This window comes from Nanorana parkeri, unplaced genomic scaffold (genome assembly GCF_000935625.1).
Source record: "Nanorana parkeri isolate BGI_ZX_2015 unplaced genomic scaffold, ASM93562v1 scaffold324, whole genome shotgun sequence".
NCBI classification, from domain to species: Eukaryota; Metazoa; Chordata; class Amphibia; order Anura; family Dicroglossidae; genus Nanorana; species Nanorana parkeri.
In genome coordinates, this window is record NW_017306592.1 from 441,104 (window position 1) to 462,282 (window position 21,179).

General features: G+C 41.8%; 1 protein-coding gene across 1 annotated transcript in view; it reads left to right on the forward strand.

Annotated features, from left to right (window-relative positions):
• NBAS (neuroblastoma amplified sequence) overlaps positions 1 to 21,179 on the forward strand; it is a 578,163-nt gene that overhangs the window by 208,804 nt on the left and 348,180 nt on the right. Inside the window, exon 30 of the mRNA XM_018558184.1 lies at positions 11,805 to 12,034. Within this exon, the coding sequence (XP_018413686.1) occupies positions 11,805 to 12,034 (230 nt within the window). The remainder of the gene's footprint in view (positions 1 to 11,804; positions 12,035 to 21,179) is intronic.

Sequence of the window (21,179 nt, forward strand, 5' to 3'; positions counted from 1 at the left end):
GATAAGCATGTCTTCCCTTGTATTATTATTTATCCACCCCGTCCAGCTAAACTGTTAACATAGCTTAATGTTAGAATTGAAATACCGGTGCATTATAACAGTCACCTCCAAGCTTATTTACACTTTTTAAATTCAATCTTTTTTATTGAACAGATTTTTTCAAGAAAATAACATAACACAGTCATTATAGAAATCTTGCTGTCAAAGGTTACATGTTGCATAAAGTATAGATATACAAATACATTAAGAGCATACACGCTCCTATGCGGAACACACATCACCAATGACATCAACATATTTTATATATAACGAGATGGGGATTGGTACCGAGGAAAGGAACAAACAAGAAGGGAAGACAAAGGGAGAAAAAGGTAGGGGAAGCCAAGCAAACAAGACATGCATCATATCATTGTTACCACAAGGAGGTGTAAAATGCCATCAACCTAGCCAGGACGACCAGGCAGTATAGAATCGTTTTGTGGAACCATCTTGGTACGACATAACCCTCTCATATTGGCAATGTAGATTAACTATGGCTACAGTTTCAGATATATTTGGTGCATTTACGCTTTTCCAGTGGCGCACTACGGTCAACCTTGCCGCTAGCAAAATGTGAGAGATTAGAATCCTAAATTGAGGTGGGAGGTTTTCGATGCCTAGCGAAAGGATCGCCAACTCGGGTGATGGCTGCACTATACATCCCGTGGTCTGTGATATCTTCTGGAATACCTGGCGCCAGAAACTCCTCAATTATTTACACTTTTAAGAGACCCAGTTTAGAGCGGGCACTACAAGATTCCTGCTATTACAATGGTAAGCCAGAAACCCTTCTTTTGTGAACCCTTCTAAAACTGGTTCCAGTTATTACTGAGGCTTGACTAAGCTCCATTGATTGCCATTACTATTCAGTGAAAGAAAGTGCCTCAATAGCCAGTAAGGGCATTTGTTGGAAAGGAGGAATGGCAGTCATTGTTTCCTGAAGCCATTAGTGCTGTTGTTAATCCCTTAGCATTGAAGTGAAGCTAGGTTCAGAGGGTCACGCATAGTAGGTTTTTGAGACAACTAAAGTAACACCAAGCATGCATTTTACATAGTTAGTCAGGTTGAAAAAAAGACACATGGCCATAAAGTTCAACCTATAGAGATATGAGGGGGAAAAAACAAGCCTAAACAGAACGCTATGCCCACAGTTACCCACCGTTGTTTCAGAGGAAGGCAAAAAACCCCTATAAAGCATGGTACAATTTGCTCCAACGGGGGAAAAACATTCCTTTCTGATCCCATAAGGCAATTTGATATTCACTGGATCAACAATCTCTGATGCTTAATATACCTATAAGGGGGGCCCGTATCCATGGCAGCCTCTCACTGCCACACCCATTGCTTATGTATCTGTATTCCGGCGATGGACCCCTTGATGACCGACTTGTCCCACACAAACCTGGTGGACTCCGACTACTGACACATTTGCTAAGGAAGGTAATGGCAGTATTGCTTATCTTCTTTACTCCTAATCTGTGACATAACAAACGTATCTTTTCTTTTCTATGCTGTTAAGTTATTAAGATTTAGATTTAGTTGGTTAGATATGTTAATGTGGATACACGCTACTGATGAAGATGAATATCTTGTACAATGCCTCCTGAATAATCGAATGTCCTGACTCTATTTAAAAGACTGTATGGGGCATATATACCTCCATTGTTATGGTATTATATCATCTTGTAATTCTTTGTTCATTTTTGTCGTGCATCCTTTGAAATACCAATAAAAATGACATGCACAAATAAAAAATATACCTATAAGAACTCAATATCCAGGAATATTCTGTGGGTTTAGGAATACATCCACATTTAAAAAAAACACAATTAACTTAGCTAGCTAGAACTAACTCTTTTTAAGAGTAAAAAATGGCTGACGGATTGACTTTCAAATGATGAAAAAAAAAATGACTATCGAAAATATATACAGGGACCCAAATGGTCACGCACAATTTTAATGAATTTTAGCGCATGCAGAGAGCTCCAAAGGGCTTTTAACCATACAAAAGCCACTTCATTTCCCAAAGTTGTACTCAGTCCCTCCCTTTTCAGTTCCCACACTTTATTAATAGTTCATCACAACAAATGGACCATATTGACCAATAGTGAGTGGCAGGGGGTAGGAGAAGCTGAGCTGGACATGATTAGTATTTGCATTACAGGGCATGCAAGGTCTTGAGGGTTCTTGAAAGGTAGGTGCACCTCTAGGTACCTGCATATAGTTTCTGCTAACACTTTATTTGTGTTAGTGTTCATATAGGTGCATATACGCTTCATAACTTGCGTTCTAATCAGATTCCATTGCAAAAGCTAAACCTAGTCATGTATACTGAACAATGGTACGAATGATAGTGGTACAAGTTTAGGTTGATTGATGTTAATCATGCTCAAACACCATTCAGGAAGTCGTTGCTAGTAACAGCCAATCACATTCTTTGTTTAATTCTTCCATTTTGCTATGCATCTACTTAAAAGAAATCTGAAATGTACCTAAATCTAAAGAGCACCACTAGGAATTTGCATCATTAGATCCCTTTTACGTAAAAGAAATCTGCTGGGGAAGCTCAGCTCAGACATTCCTAAATGCAATATTAGTCTTCATTGTAATCTGTGCTTTAACTCGAGGGTGGTGGGGATTGATTAGCAGAGGAGCTGGCCTTCCAGGAATCCACTCCTGTCTGCTGTCACCAGGCCGACGTGCCGAAAGTCATTATGTAAAGCAGATTGCAGATGTCGAGAAAATGAATAACATTGAGATAACATCCTCCTAGACAAATGGAGCCAGTGTCATATCTATGCTGGATACTCTGGCAATAGAACTCTTAACATAATTGGTGAACGGTCAACTTTAATGAGCTGAACAATCTGACAAGCTTAGCTTGAAGTGTGACAACTTTATTCTCTGCATTGTCCTTTTTTTTTTCTCCCCTCTCCACAATATGGAGATTTTATTGTATTCCGTTTATTTTGTGTCACCTTTGCTGATAATTAAAGTGAACCTGTTAGCTTTGTTGGAGTTCTAAAAGTAAAAGACCTGTCTAGGAGCCTTAACTTAATTAACTAAAAAATCATTTTCTATGTGCTGAGGTATCCCTGAGAGTATGTTTAATTGCTATGACACCATCTTCTCTAGTTTTAGAAGTAATTCTTCCCTGGAAACTGAGCCCTGCACGCATGTTGTCTCACCATCCAATAAAAGCACTTTTATTGTATCCCCAGTGTCCAGATACGCTCACTGGATCATGGGATCAGTGATAGCCAGGCTTAAGTCCTTCATTGGGTTGAATAGGCATTAGGACTGAATGTTGAGAAGTTGAGTCTAATGTGGCAGAGTATCACCAAGACTTCACTGGTGATTAGAAGATGGTTTTACTTACTGAAAGCCCTCTTCTGCATGTCCAGGGGAAGAGGGGTCGCCATGTCATGATGGCATAAACATCACTGACTTCAGAAGTAAGACCTACCTCTAGAACTAGACCCAACACACCCATGTCCCACTATCCATTAAGATTCCCAATGTTGGCTGGACATAAGTTGAGCCCCCAGTGAAGAAATGTGCCCAGAACTTCCTAGGTACACTCTTGAGAGTGTTGAGATCAGTAGGGGTAATAGTACGTGTATTTTGGTGGCTACCTTTGTCAAGACTTAAACTTTTGAAACTTTAACAAGGCTGATAGTTAAGGTTTGCTATCTCATGTGTCAGTGGTGTTTATGTGGTCAGATTCTTTTTTTAGGGATCATATTATCCTAACCATACTATATGTACCTGTTTGCTAGCTGATTCCCAAATTAGGTCCCAGAATTGTATTATCTTATCAAACAGTCTTTAAGACCTTTCCAGCAGGAGGAGGGCACAGCAAGCAGTGGGTGGGTGCATTAGCCAACTTACTGTTGTCTATGGCAGCCCACTTACTGCTGTATTTACATTCTACTGCTGTCTGCCGGATCTTGCCAGTGGCAGCTGTCATTCCCTGGCTGAAGCTATTCAAGCGTCACATGCTTACACTACAATTATTTTTTTTAAATGTATAAAAGGTGGAAAAATTTCATTTTCGGTTTTGGCCTGACCAATTTTGCCGCAGGAGGTGCGTTGCAGTTACATTTCATTACAATAGCACCCCAAACACGCCTCCCACGTGCGTTTCAGTGCAGTGCGATTGCAAAAAAAAATTGTGCATGTAGTTTTATTCTAAAGTAAACTTAGTTTGTAACACTTCATTTATATATTTCATTTTAAATTAAGGATGGAATTTTTAAATTTTTGTATCTGATTAATCGAACAAATAGTCGGCTATTGGTATGTATGTTATATACAAATGGTATGTCTAGTACACATTTTTAGGAGTACCATAAGAACAAAGTTAGTGTACAGGCAAAGAGGATGGTAGCTGGGGGCGGACCTGAAACCCCAAGGAGAAGGTCAATTAGTTGCAATGCCCCACGCCAGACAGGCCAACTAGTATAAACATCGCCACCACACCTCTTAGGCGTAAGTAACCGTAGGCGATGGAGGAGATATAGTATTGTGATCCAAAATATACACAGAACACCAAAAGTAATTGACAAGGTTAAGATTTTGGTCAAGCACAACCCAGTAGCTTCCGTAGGACTACTGTATAGCTTTTCACAGGTCTACAGTGCATGACCATACAAGGCTAGATTTAAATACAGCTGCTAGGCATGTGCAAGCATAGGGAGGAGTCATAGTGGAGCCTGCTTATCGATTTGGGATAACATTTCTCATATTTGCCCTTACGGTGGCCACCAATTCATTAGATTTGTTCATCCACCAGCGTTTTTTTTTTATATTTGGAGCTTGAGAAGCTACTCTCTCTTTTCGACCTTTGTACCATTCAATCAGCTCATTAGTTAATGAGTGTGGGTGCACCTGGCAGTTTTGCCATTGGGTTTTAACAATGCCAGAAAGGCCACAGTTTCATGGGGCCCATACCCTTAAAAAAAAATTATTAATGAAAACGATCTGTACATATCCAAAACATTACAGTAAGTGATCTCAGAATTTCCGGGTGTCGGAGTGACTTTTTTTTTTTAATATGCAACATTTTTTGAGTGTGCATTGTATGACACTCGTTGGCCTGCTGTGTGTGTAGCCTTTTCAATTATGAACAGATTGACAGCAGGCAGCTCTTATAGTGCAAATATTACTGCATGGACTGGCAGCACAGGATCATTTAGGAGGCACCTGTAGTACAGTAGTGAGGGAGGGAGAGTTGAGACTTGTGTACATTGACCTCCTCACTCTTTGCCCTATAGCCGTTGTGTGAGCTGCTGTGCCCAGGTGACTGTCAAGCCTTTAGGCAGCTGGGTATAACGCAGCTCAGTCTTAACTAATGCTTCTTGTTCCTTTCAAGCGCCACATGAGAGCAGATGTGCTCTAGACAGAGTAGTATTTTGTTCTTCAAAATGCATTTTAACTTCGGACCGCTGCCATGCTTCTCGCTTATGGCGCAGGGAGGCACAGGACCAGCGTGGGTCCATAACACACACAGCCTGAGCCCTGTGATCTGATGCAAATACCATGCCATCACTTTCCTACCGTATATCAACTCCTGATGTTCAAAGCCCAAGAATAACCTTGCATCGCTATTTGTGAAACGCTGATATTAAGACGGAATTGAATTTGTGTCGACGCACGCTGTTTATTTGCATGTTCTCTTTAATCAAGTAAGCACACAAAGCCCAAACAAGCCCGCCAATGGCATCGTTTACTCAGAAAGCTTGACATCTGTTAAAAGTTGAAAATGATTTTGAAGCTTTTTATTACAGTTTACAGATTTAGTTAGATCCGACTGCCAATCTCCACTTCTCCTGGGACTAGCTTTGAAAGCAAATTAGAAAAGCTTTGTAGGAATCTCTCTGAAAAGGCATACAGGAGTTTCAACAAAGACCTAAAATGTGTCATTTTTTTTCCCCACCATAATAAAATGCAAATAGTTGGGGAAGGGGAAAAAAAAAACACATTCAGACCTCCCTCGGATTACAGACAAATAATAAAAGACCTACGCTTTATATTTCAACTTCACAAACGTTTTATCCTCACTGTGACAAAGAAATTGGCGCTGATGGTAGTTCTGTAGTTTTCCTAACTTCCCTATCCATACAAATTCTCTTTCTAGTAAATAGTCTTTTGTGGAAAATAAGCATTTTAGGTTCTTTTTATAAAGAGAAGCCAGCCATGTAAAATTGAACCTGGGAGGGGAATATGGTTGCTTCTAAATAATCTCAATGACTGCCAGTGACTAACGTTTCCCAGGGAAGATCTATTGCCTATTTCTTTAAACCTTATGACAACTTTCCTTTCACCACTTGAAGTCCGGGGTGTTAAACCCCCTTCCTGGAAAGGCCATTTTTCAGTATTTAGCGCTGCAGTACTTTGACTGACATTTATTCCGTCATGCAACGCTGTACTGAAATTAATTTTATACCATTTTTTAGGGACAGACAGAGCTTTCTTTTGGTGGTATTTAATCACCACTGGGGGTTTTATTTTTTACTATAAAGTGAAAAAAGTATAGAAAATTCTGAAAAAAACCTGTTCTCCCTACGTTATGTTATAAAACATTTATTATTACCCTAATTTTTGATAAAATATTAATGATGGGGGCAGGTCGGATAAATAGACACCATGTCAAGCTTTAAAATTGTGTGTGCCTGCGAAATCGCAAACAACTACCATACCCAAAATAGGCCATAGGCGATGCTTTAAAAGCTGTTACCACTCATCAGTTTAGTGTTATCAGTGAATGATGGCCCTAGAGTTATTGCTCCCACTCTCCCACTCGCTGCTTGTCGGCGGGCACGACCGGGGTGGGAAGGGACGTTTAAAACTGCCCACCCGCATCCAAGAAACTTAAATATGTTCATGTTGGAGGTGCGGAGATTAAGGGGGGACATGATTTTGATGTACAAGATGTTCAATGGTGATAGCAACATCAGCAATAAACTTTTTACGGTAAACGCCATAACAAAGACTAGAGGCAACCACCTAAAATTGGTGGAGAAAAGATTTAACCACAAGGGGCGTAGGGGATTCTTTTCAGTTAGAGCGGTTAGGGTCTGGAACTCTCTGCCACAAGCAGTGGTATCAGCTGAGAGTGTTGAATCATTCAAAATGCATTTGGACAATTTACTCAGAGACCGTAACATACAGGGTTACAGGTACCCTTAAAAAATAAGTTCACATGGGGACTTGTACACACACATACAGAATCCAAAACATACAAACAATAGGTTGAACTTGATGGACCTGTGTCTTTATTCAACCTCAAATACTATGTAACTATGTAAGCCGCTGTCCAGCCATTTAATTACAATTTAATTTAAAGTATATGTCAAGCCAAAATATTTTTATGTTTGTTCTCATTCACAGAGCATAACTTAATAAATAAATACAATTTTCTGCTTACATATAACTATGTAAGAAAAGTTTTTCTCTAAACAACATTTTCACCTGGAATACAAGGGGAGTGGAAGGTTAATGTTTGTCACAATTTACCCAGTTTGTGCTTTTCTTTCATTATCAAGTGTATACTAGATTTGAACAGTGTGCCTGTCCTAAAAAGGATTATAGGCTTAGAGACATTACATGAGAGGAAGCTCAGTCTGTCCTTAGTCTTTCTATGGGGACAATCAGTTTCATGGGACTTTGAAATTGTAGGGATTAATACAAGATCTACTATGTAACAGCTACCCTAAGCTTTGTTTTAGATACCTTTGCTTGGCCTTTTCGAATGTCTGATGGGGTTTTAGAGGCCATTCCAGGAAGATTTTTATAAAGTCTGATGGGGCTTTGAAGGCCGTTCCAGGGAAACTTTTGGAACATTTAATGGGGCTTTGGAGGCCGTTCCATTAAGATTTTTGGGATGTTTGATGGGGCTTTGAAGGCCGTTCCAGAAAGATTTTTGGAAAGTCTGATGGGACTTTGGAAGCCATTCCAGGAAGGTTTTTGGAAAGTCTGATGGGGCTTTGAAGGCTATTTCAGGAAGATTTTTGGAAAGTCTGAGTGGTTTTGGAGGCTGTTCTAGGAAGATTTTTGGAAAGTCTAATGGGGTTTTGGAGTCTGTTCAAGGAATAAAAACACAGTTGCATTTGAAAGCCTTCATTTCCTCAGAAAAGTTAATCAGTTTGCCAGGAGTGTACGTCAGGGAAGGCAGGCAACAAGGACAGACCTGGGCAGCACAGCAGCAGTGACATCCATCATACGTTTTACAAGAAACCACGTTACAAGACACACAGGCCCCATACATATTCAGTGTGATATGGCAAAATGTGTTTGTAAAACATGGCTAAACTTCATGTAAGCAGCACTCGTGTCCGCAGTAGCAGTATCAATACATCAATGTCCCCGACTCTCATACATTGAATAAAACTCCCATCTTGCACTAGAAGAGTTAAAGTAATATCCTGTATAGACGCGAATGTCTGTGAATGAAAAATGAATTTCAGCTTGGGCCGCATCTATTTTCCACAACGTTAGTGCTACCTCATTGCCCAGCAGTAGAAACCATTATTTTTGTTTTCAAATGCTTTTTCTTCCCATTAGATACTTGTACCTTATTAGCATATACAGTCCCTCCCGCATGCTGGGAGGATCACGGTCGCTTGTGAGACTGCCTTGTGTATTTTTTCCAATGCTCTTCTTATGTTAGCTTTACAGTGAAATCAAAGGCAAAATGTTGCTCGGATCATACGTTTTAAAGGAGACTGTGAAATGCACTGTTCCAATATATTGAAGAATTTATTCCCTGCTGTAAATTATATAGGTGTCTGGATTCCCCAAGGTGTTCATTGACCATATAAATTTACAAGGCCATAGACCAAGTGCATTTAGGGAGGTTGCAGCTCCGAGGTGAATCCTCATATCTTTATAGTGAACTTGTTCTCCAGAGCTGTCATACTAATCTTGCATTTACTACCCAGTGAGTCAGCGACCTGGAATGAACATACCAGAAGTGAGTTCAGACATTTAAGACTTCTTTGATTGTAGGCTTACACCAGATCAGGAACTTGGTAGGCAGTGAATGCAGGATGAAGATGACTGCCTGCACATTTAACAACAAGGCTGCAATGGCAGGTCAAATGTCTGTCCTTACAGCCTCCCTTTAATTGCTTACATTTGCTTATTTCCTCATACTGTCAGGCAGGAGATCAATACAGAATGTACGGGTTGGTTAAAGGGGAACTTCACCTTTTATCTTAAAAATGACAGCAAAAGCACCTTTAAAAATGTTTAATAATGGAAATATACAAACAGATACTTATAGATATTTGCTGACTTTTTATTCTTTGGATAACTTATTTTTCTTTTCCTCCCCATTCTTCTCACTGTGGCCATTTTCACTAAAAGCAGGTGGATTCACCTCCCTTTACTTCCTGGAAGTACAGATCAGATTACAGATGAGTATTCTCAGGAGGGTACTGGTGATGTAGCCTTCCCAGGATAGATCTGTGAGGCCAGATTCATCATCAGTGCCTCGCTCAACTAGGCAGTAGAAAGGCAATAATTGTGCAAAAATCAAAACATTTGCTCAACTTTTAAATGTAAGATGATTTCATATCAGCATACAGCATATTTTTGAGTGAAAAGAGGTAAAAGTCCACTTTAAAGGCGGTATGCATATAACATAGACCAGTGGTGGCGAACCTTGGCTCTCCAGCTGTGCCAAAACTACAAACCCCAACATGCATCTGCCTCTGGGAGTTATGTCTGTGGCTGTCAAAGCCTTGCAATGCCTCATGGGACTTGTAGTTCCAAAACAGCTGGAGTGCCAAGGTTTGCCACCACTGACATAGACTAACATAATATTTTACAGATGGTGGAGTAAGGCAGTATATACACCGTTAAGCCAAAATATTATGGCCACCTGCCTAATATTGAGTAGATCACCCTTTTGCGGCCAAAACAACCCTGATCCATTGAGACATAGACCTCTGAAGGTATGCCGTGGCATCCGGCAGCAAGCCGTCAGTAGCAGATCCTTTAGGTCTTGTAAGTTGCAAGGTAAGGCCTCCATGGGTCGGACTTGTTTTTCCAGCATATCCCACAGATGCTCGATTGGATGCCAAGTCAACACCTCAAACTCATTGTTGTGTTCCTCAAACCATTCTTAAACTAATTTTACAGTGTGGCAGGGTGCTCACATGCCCATTGTAGGTACTTTTGGTGGTGGACATGGGTCAGGATGGACAACCTGATTGGTTTGCGCAATGTAGCCCCAAACACAACAAAGAGCAATGCACTGTGTGTTCAGACACCTTTCTGTAGGAACCATCGTTAACTTTTTCAGCAATTTGAGCTACAGTAGCTTTTCTATTAGTTTGGATTACACGGGCCAGCCTTTGTTCCATACGTGCATCAGTGAGCCTTGGCCACCCATGACCCTGTCACTGGTCTACCAGTTTTCCTTCCTTGGACCACTTTTGGTAGGTCCTGACCACTGCAGAGTGGGGACATCCCACAAGAGCTGCAGTTTTGGGGTTGCCTGACCCAGTTGTCTAGCCATCACAATTAGGGGCATTTCAGACAACAGAGGCTCACATTGTGTATTCCCAATAATCAAAGCATGGAATTATACATTTACTGAGACGCGGAGCCGGCATTGTGCTTTTTACAGATACCCATAGTTTACTTTACCTTATCTACTGATGCAAGGCATGGCTAAAAACTCTTCATTCAGAAGTGAAACTTCTGTTACATATACAAGGAGCAAAGCTTACCTGCTAATGGTTTAGTTTGTGCCTAGATATTGTTGTAGAGCACCAGGCCACTCAGGCCCATTGTTCAGGAATTCGGTGATCTGGGAACCACCTTTGCTTACCTAATTGTAATGTGGGAAACACACTCACTGTAGGTTCATTGCTGTATTTTTTATACAGAAAGCCTTATGGATCAAAGTGTTAGTACTAAGAGGTTCCTTACAAACACCAAACATTTTTTAACCAGCTTGGAAAATGGAATTGGATTGAAAATACAGTATGCAGTTAGGGAGGTACACAGCGCAATGGGAATTTGGCATAGCATTGCAAATTCATTAAATAGGTTCCTTGCAAGTGTTTTGTAACTGTAGGCCCCCATATTCTATTTTATTCATGCATCCCACATGTTGTTGAGGTTAACCCTGCTTTGTAAAGGACAAGTTTTTATATTTTATCAACAATGGCAGTCTTTATATTACACTTGTCAAAGTGTGTGGGTGATTTAAAATTATGAATTTAGTGGTCTATGAGGTCCGAAAGGTTGGCGACTGCTGCATTAAAGGGTCCTAATGTAGAACAAAATGTCCTTTATTGACACGTTGTCACATTGAAGCAGCATTTCAGGGCCACGCGGGGTCCCCTTCATCAGGCACAATATGATGAAGGGGACCCTCCACGGCCTTGGAATGTTGCTTCAATGTGACAACATGCGTCATTAAAGGACGAACACTCGACCACTGTCTGGTGTGCTGGTGACATTTTGTTCTATGTTTGATGCCTGCGGTGCCATCCACTTCAGCACCCACCTTAAGGGGTTCCTCGGCCAGGCGTGTGGCAGGACACCCTAAGGACGTTATTAAAGGGTCCTTACACACCCTACAAGCAAAAATATGTATTATATGAATTAGCAACTAACAACACTAACCACTATGAATTGATAAATTACGTTATTTTGTTTATTGGTCCTTTATACAGAAGACTGTTATTGTTACTGAGTAGGTTTTCTATGGCTGTATTGGTAATGTTTAGTTTCCCCCCATGTTTCAGATTTTTGCAGATAGTTTGCTGTGTTCGAGTCGCAAGGAGAACATCCAGCTGGCTGGGCATATGATGCATTGCAATGTGACTTCCATAGACCTCCCTGTAAGCATCAGCTCTAAAGGCAAAGTGATGTATAGAGTGAATTATGAGAAGAGTGTAGAGCTGGTGCTGGCTGCCAGTAGAGAATACTTCAACTCATCTGCTACCCTCACAGATACCTGCATGGACCTTGCCAGGTATGTAAATTTAAACATCCATTGTAGTATGTGGGGCAGAAATATCAAAAGCACTATTAAAAGTCAAGCATTCTTCTATAATTTCCATTGGCTCTCAACTATGGAAGTGTAAAGTCTAATAACCAGTGCTGGATAGACCTCTGAGGATGATCCTCAACACTATGACACACGTCAATTGTAAACCAGACGCAGACAAAGTATTATATGACAACGTATGTCATTGCTCTGCCGTCGAGATAAGCTTAGGCTTGGTGCGAACCCAGTTTTCCGGGGCCACTCAAAACTATTACTGCCAGCCCTTTCTCCTGGCTCAATCAGTTGCGGAGAGGCACATTCCTCGACCTGCAGCTATACATCACACAGGGGTGGGGAATGCCCCACTACAACTGCTGCCACTGGCAGGGAGGGGGGTGGGGGTTGGCGGTCATAGTTTTCAATGGGCTTGGGCAAACTCGGGCAAACTCAGGCAAACTGGGTTCACACCAAGCCCAGCCTCATCATTACTGTGCAGAAGTCTCTGGCTGCTTTAGTGCAATCATATTCATGAAATGCTAAACACTATTTTATTAATGTTTTGGACTTGCTGTGGAACCCTAGATGTTTCATGTCTGGGGCATCTATCAGCAAAGACATAGCTCTCATGAAACTGTGTGAACTTTTATTCCTGCTGGCAGAAGTTAGGAAAACAAGGCATAAGAGTACCCAATGATCCATTAATTTCTTCAATAAGCCTCTTGGAATGTCCCAGGTTGCTAAGAGTTTTCAGCATCCAGGGACACTCTGGCCGACGTTCCGGCCAGCTCACTGATGTCGCTGGTTGCCTGGAGCTGAGCGAGATGTTCTGGTTGGTGGTCCCGCCCAGCTCCAGGCAACCTATAACATCTGTGGACTGGGCGTTACAGCAGACAGAGGTATCGTGCAACCATCAGTAACAAGCAAGGCCAGGGGTTTTGGAACTGCAAGATACATTGCAAGACTCCCTTCATGCATCCAGGTTGTGTCACAGCTGCAGTGCCGAGGTTGTCTACCCCTGATCTAGACTGATGCCGGATGATCAGATAGATGCCTTTAACCTCATATTTTTCTCCAAACATTGGCCAGGACATGAAAATTAAAACAATTGCATCTTGTCCATGGAATATGTCCACATATGGTCCTGGTCTAACAGTTTGGTGCCACTGGTGTGCAGAATTAAATGAAATGTAATGTTGGACTTGTGAAAAAAATTAATAATTTAGCTAGAAAGCTAAATAATATCATTCCTAAAAATAAACCACAGAGTGTAATAAAGTCTTTTATTTTAATTGATTTAAATACAAATTAATTCATGATGAAAGGTCATTTGTGTGTTGTATTTCCAAGTATTTCACTGTGTTTCATGCTCTTATCATTTAATGATGTTAATAATTACTCCAGTGAAATGCTAAACAACAAAACAAAAAAACAATCAGCTTTGTGAATAGTCATGTGTAGGTAATGATTTATGTTTTTCATGTTTGGTAAACACAGGGACTGATTTATAAAGGGTTTGGCCACCGTATAGCTTGGTAAATGTTGTTCTCATAGCATTACATATGCTAGATGGAGCGCTGGTGCATGGGAATTTCCTATTACACAGTGGCGTAACAGTAGCCAAAGCAGCCCATGTGGCTACTATAAGGGCCTGTTTTAGGAGAGGGCCCCATTAGGGAGGCCTGAATAGGAAATCTAACCTGTGAAGAGCTCAGGATCTCTAATCACAGATCTCCCTATGTACAGTAAGACGCATTTGCATATCTCTCTTAGCAGTGTAGATTTTTTGGCCTACAGACTGAAATGAACCCTGTATGCCTAATGCAGTCTCAAATGCCAGAGTTTAACTCTATAGTGTGGAGGTTTGTGGTTCTACAAAAAAGTCTAATGATGCTAGAGTTTAAGGAGGTTTGTATTAGAGTTGATGAGTAAGTGTGTGCAAGAGCATTATTCATTTTATCATAAATATCATTATGTTTGTTATTATTATTAGTGCACCCCATAGTGTACTGACTATACTGACCGCTCTCCTGCCATTGGTACATACTTCATGTTAAGATCAGTGACACATTGTCACAGTTACAGTCCATATACCCACCGCACTCAGCACCGCTGTTCCAGTGTAATAAAGTGGGTGCAACGGTAGTCAGCGGATGGCAACCGCCTCGTCATATGAACAAAAGCATGGACACCGGCACTTAATGCAACGTCTTGGGGTCACAGAGGATCACATTCATCATGTAGAAACAAATGATGGCTTGTTTCTGCCTGATTAGGGGATCCTCTGTGACCCCGAAACGTTGCATTAAGTGCATGTGCTATGCAGCAGGCGCATGCACAGTTCAGATGTTTGGCCAGGAGATGAGGAGAGACACAAGGTAAGCCTATGGAGCAGCGTGCGCGCGCACACACACACCGTGGGGCATGAGAGAAGAGGAGGACAGAGGAGTCAGCGCTGGATCGGAGCACCCAGCGCTGGAGGGACAGCTAAAAACTCCTGGAAAGAAGAAGATGATGGGATTAAGAGGCATGATTCAAGGTAAGTCCTGACACTAACATGGGGGTGGGGGACTTTTGCCCTTAATGTCACTTTAGTGACATTAAACCCTGAGATTTTTTAACATAAACCAATACTGTAATGTGCGCCTCACTGTAATCCATGGTAGTTTCCCTTCTCTTTGCTGCTCTTCCTTTTAAATCCGTATCTCTTCTCATGCTAGAGAGAACTTCCGTTTGGCAGCTGACTGCCTCTTCTCTGGAATGTTACAAGGTGTCTGTGTGCGCGCTCCCGACCTGAGCCAGGACTACAGGATGACGTCCTCCCGACATCCACATCCCCACCCACGTTAGATTGGCAACAGCTGCTGCCTGCATCCTGCCTCAGGTCGGGAGTGCGCACACAGACACCGTGTAACATTCCAGAGAAGAGGCAGTCAGCTGCAAAATGGAAGTTCTCCCCAGCATGAGAAGAGATAAGGATTTAAAAGGAAGAGCAGCAAAGAGAAGGGAAACTACCATGGATTACAGTAAGGCGCACATTACAGTATTGTTTTATGTTTAAAAAAAATCTGAGGGTTTAATGTCACTTTAAGTGTATTGCTATGCAGCAGGCACCTTAATAAATATACTTTCTTAATCAGCTATTGGAGTGCCGATGCCCATGCTTTTGTACATTGTTACAATTGACACTGCCAGTCAGCCTGGGGGGCCCCAAAGTTTTGCTATAGGGCCCCATGATTTGCAGTTATGCCCCTGGACGTGCAGATGTCATTCGCTCCTCTATAGAGAAGCCTTATAGTGTTCACAAGTCTCTGCTTATCAGACCTGGTTCTGGGGCTCCCAGGGTGCTCCACAAGATGATCAAGCTAGCCCATTCCTTATACTGTTATTGGTTGATATATATTTTTTATTCTTCAACTCATGTTAGAAAAAACAAAATATACAATTTCAGAGTTAATAATTACAACAGCCTCTTTCAGAGTCCTGCAGACAAATCTAAAGACCAAGACCTGCAGATATGGACCAATCAAAAAAAAAATGTTGCTGCTATGTGACCGCTCCATGGTCAGCGAAAGTGTGCCGACTCACAGAGACAGCTGACTTTTTTCGCTCTGGCAGGCGTTCTACTGAGCCCCTGGCAATCAGTGACGTCACTGAAGAGACACTGTAGAGATCCTTGAGAAAAAACAATATCACAAGCCTTCTCCAATTGCTGGTTTAGCATCCTGTGTCTGAGCTCAGTAGTTTTAGGGACTGATCCAGAACAAATATGTAGCAAATGAAGTCAGAACACCTAATTTGCATACATATTCCAGGCCTCTGCTGAAACCAGTGGATCAGCATAACACTGAGCAACTGGCAATGGTAGCTCCAGAACAAGGGTCCTTTAAAGTTGAACTTCAGGAAATACATTTATATACAGCAGCTGTTTTACCTGCCAAATGATTTGTATTTCTGTCCATGCGGTTCTGAGATTTACAAAGCTCTGCCACACAGCACAGCCTTGTCTGGTGGGACAACAAGCTTGATTTTCTCTGCAGCAGTTTAATATCACTTACAGACTTACCTTTACAGAGAGCATGCTTCTTGCACTGTAGCACAACTGATTGGCTCCTTGCGCTGCTTCACCCTTCTCCATTTCCAAGTGCTGCTGTATAAGGGATTCCAAGCGGCTGATACCAAGTCAAATCCAGGCACATACACTCTTATTTTTTATTTTTTTCAATCACCCTTAATTAAAGCAAAACTTCTTAACTCTTGTAGCCAAGGAAGGTGCCATCTTAGCCTCTCTTTGGATTGTGGTTCTTATGGTGCTACACATGTGATCAGTTATGACACCAGCCATTGGAGGGCTTGAAAGTTTGGTTGAGAGCTTAAACAATCACACTGACAACCTTGATAGTTGGCATGGATTAAATTAACTGTTTCGGGAGGCATCACACTGGTGGGTCTCGTTCCGCTTTAATGAATACAAAGCTGCAGGATTGTGTTTATTTTATGTCAGCCTGGAGTTCAGCTTTAAAACCATCTTGCTTATTAGTTTGCTCAGAGTAAGCGAGAACTTCTGATTCTGAGGAACCACATTAGATATTAGGGGGCTGTACAGTTTCCAAAGTTAACTTAGGGGGTTATTCACAAAGCTAGCGAAGGCAGCCGAGTGAATAACCAACCCGAAGTGAAGTGAGCCGGACGCTGTTCGGCTGTTCACTTCAGGCTTGTACGGCTGATTTCAGCCGTACATCAGCTGAAATGAGCTGTACATCGGCTGGCTTCAGGTCAACCAAACACGCTCAGCATGTTCGGCTGAGCCGAAGTGCAGAAGGAGTTCGGCTCAGGCGATCCAACATTTGGATCGGCTGAGCCGAAGCTCCGGCAGCTCGCTCGCTGCTGTTCGCCCCTATTCACATTCGGATCCGCTATTCTGCTTGGTACCTCAGTGGTACCGAGCAAAATAGGAAAAAAAAATGTAAATATTAAATTTAAAAAAATAAAGCTTTTTAAAAAAAAATAAAGATGATTGAAAAAATAAATAGATAGCTGCATAGTTGCCAGGTCAGGATCCGGGTAATAGACTTTTATTGCAATATTAATGCCATGCTTTTATATTAGCTTGTGTAGTTTAAGTGCATTAGCCGATTTTGTCAGGTTCAGAAAAGAAAGCAGCGTTTGCCTGGTGAGTCGGTACCAGCCTCTCCTAAATTAGTTTTGGGCTTGTAGTGAAAGCTTCCAGACAAAGGCTCTGATTGAATAAGTTAGGTGGATGCATGTGAACAGTTCAGGTCCAGGCCGGCTCCTTTCTTTTCTAGTGTGTAGAGGCATTCAGGAGTTTTAATGGAATATTTACGAGCGCTCAGCTGAGTACAGCAATAATACAAGTTCACAGGGCACATTTTAAACAAGAAAAGTTTTATTGTATTGGATAAGTTTTTAATAAGCAAAGTCTGAGTTATTTCTGCTCCGCCGGTGATTTAATTTGCTTCGAATCAGGTCGAAACCTCAGACAGGTTTTTGCTTTCTTGAGGAAGATAACTTCCCGGGTTTTACAACTATTCCATTTTTTTTCCTACTTGAAAAGGAAATCACTTTTTTTTTTTTTACCATGTACGTTCTCATTTTTTACTATCACAAGTCCCCTTTTTTACAGTATTTCTAAAGAAGCGTGGGAGGTGCTTGCAGTGTTGACCTCTATGGTTGTTCTGAGACAGGTTTAAAATGTACCTGGCATATGATAGACATTTGAAATATGACCCTTTGTGTTACATTTACCCTAACCAAATACACATGTATATTATGTGGTATACGTTCTTTGTGATCATTGGATTTTCCCAGTGAGGTACAGACAGAAGTAGAATCCTGGCATTGGATTTAACCCTTCACTACTCTTTCCAAACAAATGAAGAACATTTGGGGATTTTTGATACATTTTAAAACCAAACTCTGGGCTTCATCCTCTCCCCCATGCCTAAATGTCCTACCTTAAAGTGACATTAAACCCTCAGATTTTTTAACATAAAACAATACTGTAATGTGTGCCTTACTGTAATCCATGGTTGTTTCCCTTCTCTTTGCTGCTCTTCCTTTTAAATCCTTATCTCTTCTCATGCCCTGCAGAACATCTGTTTTGCAGCAGACTGCCTTTTATCAGGAATGGATACACGGCGTCTGTGTATACGTTTCTATGGGCTTTTAACCTGAGCCAGCACTACAGGAATAGGCCCTGAGCTGAAAAGGGAAGTTCTTCCCAAGCATGAGAAGACATGCAGATTTAAAAGGAAGAGCAGCAAAGAGAAGGGAAACAACCATGGATTACAGTAAGGCGCACATTACAGTATTGGTTTATGTTAAAAAATCTGAGGGTTTAATGTCACTTTAAGGATCCCTAGCACTTTTTAAGTTACATTTTTAAATGATGTCTCCTGCCCAGTCATGGCATCAGCGACACTTAGTGACATCAGGCTTATTGACATCAGCGACACTTAGTTTCAAATCAATACACTGGGAATGCAGGGCACCATGCTCTGGAGGTGGGGCCATATGGCTTTGCGCTCACAATATTTTGCTGGTTGTCATGTAGCCCAGAAGACTGAGAGCATATTTTGGCAAAGAATGTGAAATGATAAAACAAGCCTGCCGGCAGTGGGGCCCTTAAACTTGTGTTGGAGCGCTCACTTGTCAAGAGGGTACTTGTAATCTTCAAGTAAATGAACCTCTCTTCTGTGTTCCAAAACGCCAAAGGGTGAAAGGATGATGTAGTCTCCCTTTAGGCAAAGTTCTGCTGGCAACAGAAAAGTTCCAGCAACAAAACAAGTTTAATACATAGAAGGGTGGCCAAAAGGCTTCCTTCCACTGCCTTGCTGTGTAGATGTTCTCCTGTTAGCAGTCAGTTTCTTGTACACTGTCCCTTAAAACGTAATGGAGGCAGATACAACAAAGGCCGCTTCTTTGATGGGCTGTATAGCTCTCACTACAGAGAAATATGTTTTGTTCCCAGATGCCTCCAAGTTGCTCACATGTCTTCCTGATGCTAGGTGTGAGCTAGCATAGCACTCTGGGGCTCCCCACTCAAGCTTGCTCATATGCTTTGTGCCCCTTAAAGTCTTCTCTCTAGGCACTGCTGCAACATCCTGCTCCTCTGGCTCTCCACAGCACTTTCCACCTTGGCAGGAACCCTGCTCCTTGCTCTCACCCTTGCTCTGCAGCCTACTCCTGGTTCTCTCCGGCCGCGGACTCTTGCCAGTCAAAACACCAAACTTTCCCAATCGTTCTTTCTGGTGTCACTTTCTGTTCCCCCCAGGGTTCTCTCCTCCCCTACAGCACACCACAGCCCGCTCCCTCTACCAGTGGACGGGATTACACTCCAGACCACTGATGTAGCCAAGCAAAGGCCTACTTCCTCCTCTGTCTGCCACACCTTCCTATCACCCACAGGCAGGAGAGACGGGCGCAGTCCATGCTAGGCCTTCCAGAAAAGATTAATCACAAAACCTGTTTTGTATAATAGGGCTTTTTTTTCTTCCTGGAACCATTTTTAGTGGTTTGTTTTGGATAGTATGTGCATTTATTTCATTTTTTGTGCACAGTTTTGCAGTGCTTGGCACTGAGACTCTTAATTTAATAATCAGATCCTAAAGAGATCTCCAATTGCCTGGCACTGTTCATTGCAACTTTATTTGGTGTGACGCCAAGGAATTGTGATCTCGATGAAAATTGATTCTGTGTGTGATTTAGGTCTCTCTGCATAGTACCAGTGAAATAACACACACACACACACACCTAAAAAGAATGAAAAATAACATTTACTTAACTGATCACAGGTTATAAAAATAGCAGTCTCAGGTCTCTCTGTCAGGTTCCATCAATTTCAGCGAGAGGGCCAAACCTGCAGATGTCATTGCAGGCTTGATGATCTAACAGCCCTCTCTCTCTCCAGGCAGGGTGTGAACTGATTAAATGCTACAGATGACTCACCAGCCACTGAGTGCTCTGTGACATTCACATTTGGACTCTAGTAGCAGTTCTACTCCAGATGCTTAATTTAACATCAAGCTAGCTGCTAATTTGGTTTATCTGCAGTAAGCAAGGCTGTTGCTCTGTGAATTCCAATACTAGTTGCAGTTAAAGCCTAATAACCTAGAGTAGTATTAAATATTATTATTATTATTATACAGGATTTATATAGCACCAACAGTTTGTGCAGCACTTTACAATATAAGGAAAACATTACAATCACAATACAATTCAAGACCAGATGGATAGGAGGGCCCTGCCCGTGAGGGCTTGCAATCTAAACGGGAGGGAGAAGTGATAGATGAGGAGGTAGTTGTGTGGGGATGAATTGTTTGAGAACGTGATGGTTGAGTGGTTAGGTTGAGGTGGAATAGGCTTCCCTGAAGAGATGAGTCTTAAGTCTTAAAGGATCGCCTAAAGGCAGTCAGAGTGGGAGATAGTCGGATAGGTTGGGGTAAAGACAGAGGCGTAACTAGAACCTTCAGGGCCCTGGTGCAAGAAACTATGAAGGACCCCCCCAACCCCCCACCGCCATGGCACTGTGTGGTTAACAAGACGGCTGCCGGGGTCCCCAGGACCTCAGGCAGCCGCTTCAGTTTAAAAATGTAGTGCCAGTGTTCTGTCGAGAACGCTGACCTAGTATCTGCGTTTGCACACAGACGGGATTAACGAGGAAACCGGCATTTATTTACAAAGTATTTGTTTGTAATTGTTAATTGTGACTGTTAATAATATGCCGTCCATGGCAGGAAATGATGGATTGAACGGTCACAATTAACAATTTAAACAAAATACTTTGTAAATAAATCCCTGTTCCCTCGATAATACTGGTCTGTGTGCAAGCGCAGATGCTGATGTTGGCAAATTCAACTATGTCAGCGTTCTCAACAGAACACCGGTATCTGCGTTTAATATCGGGGCATTTTCACGAGTATGAGTACTCGTGAAAATGCCCAGTATTGGCACTGGTGCATCCTGACTTAAAAATATAATGCATTGCTGGGACTTGTAGTCCTACATAGTTGGTGCTATTCTGCATTGCTGTATAATGATTATACAGCAATGCAGAATACCACCAGCTATGCGGGACTACAAGTCCCAGCAATACATTATAATAAAAAACAGC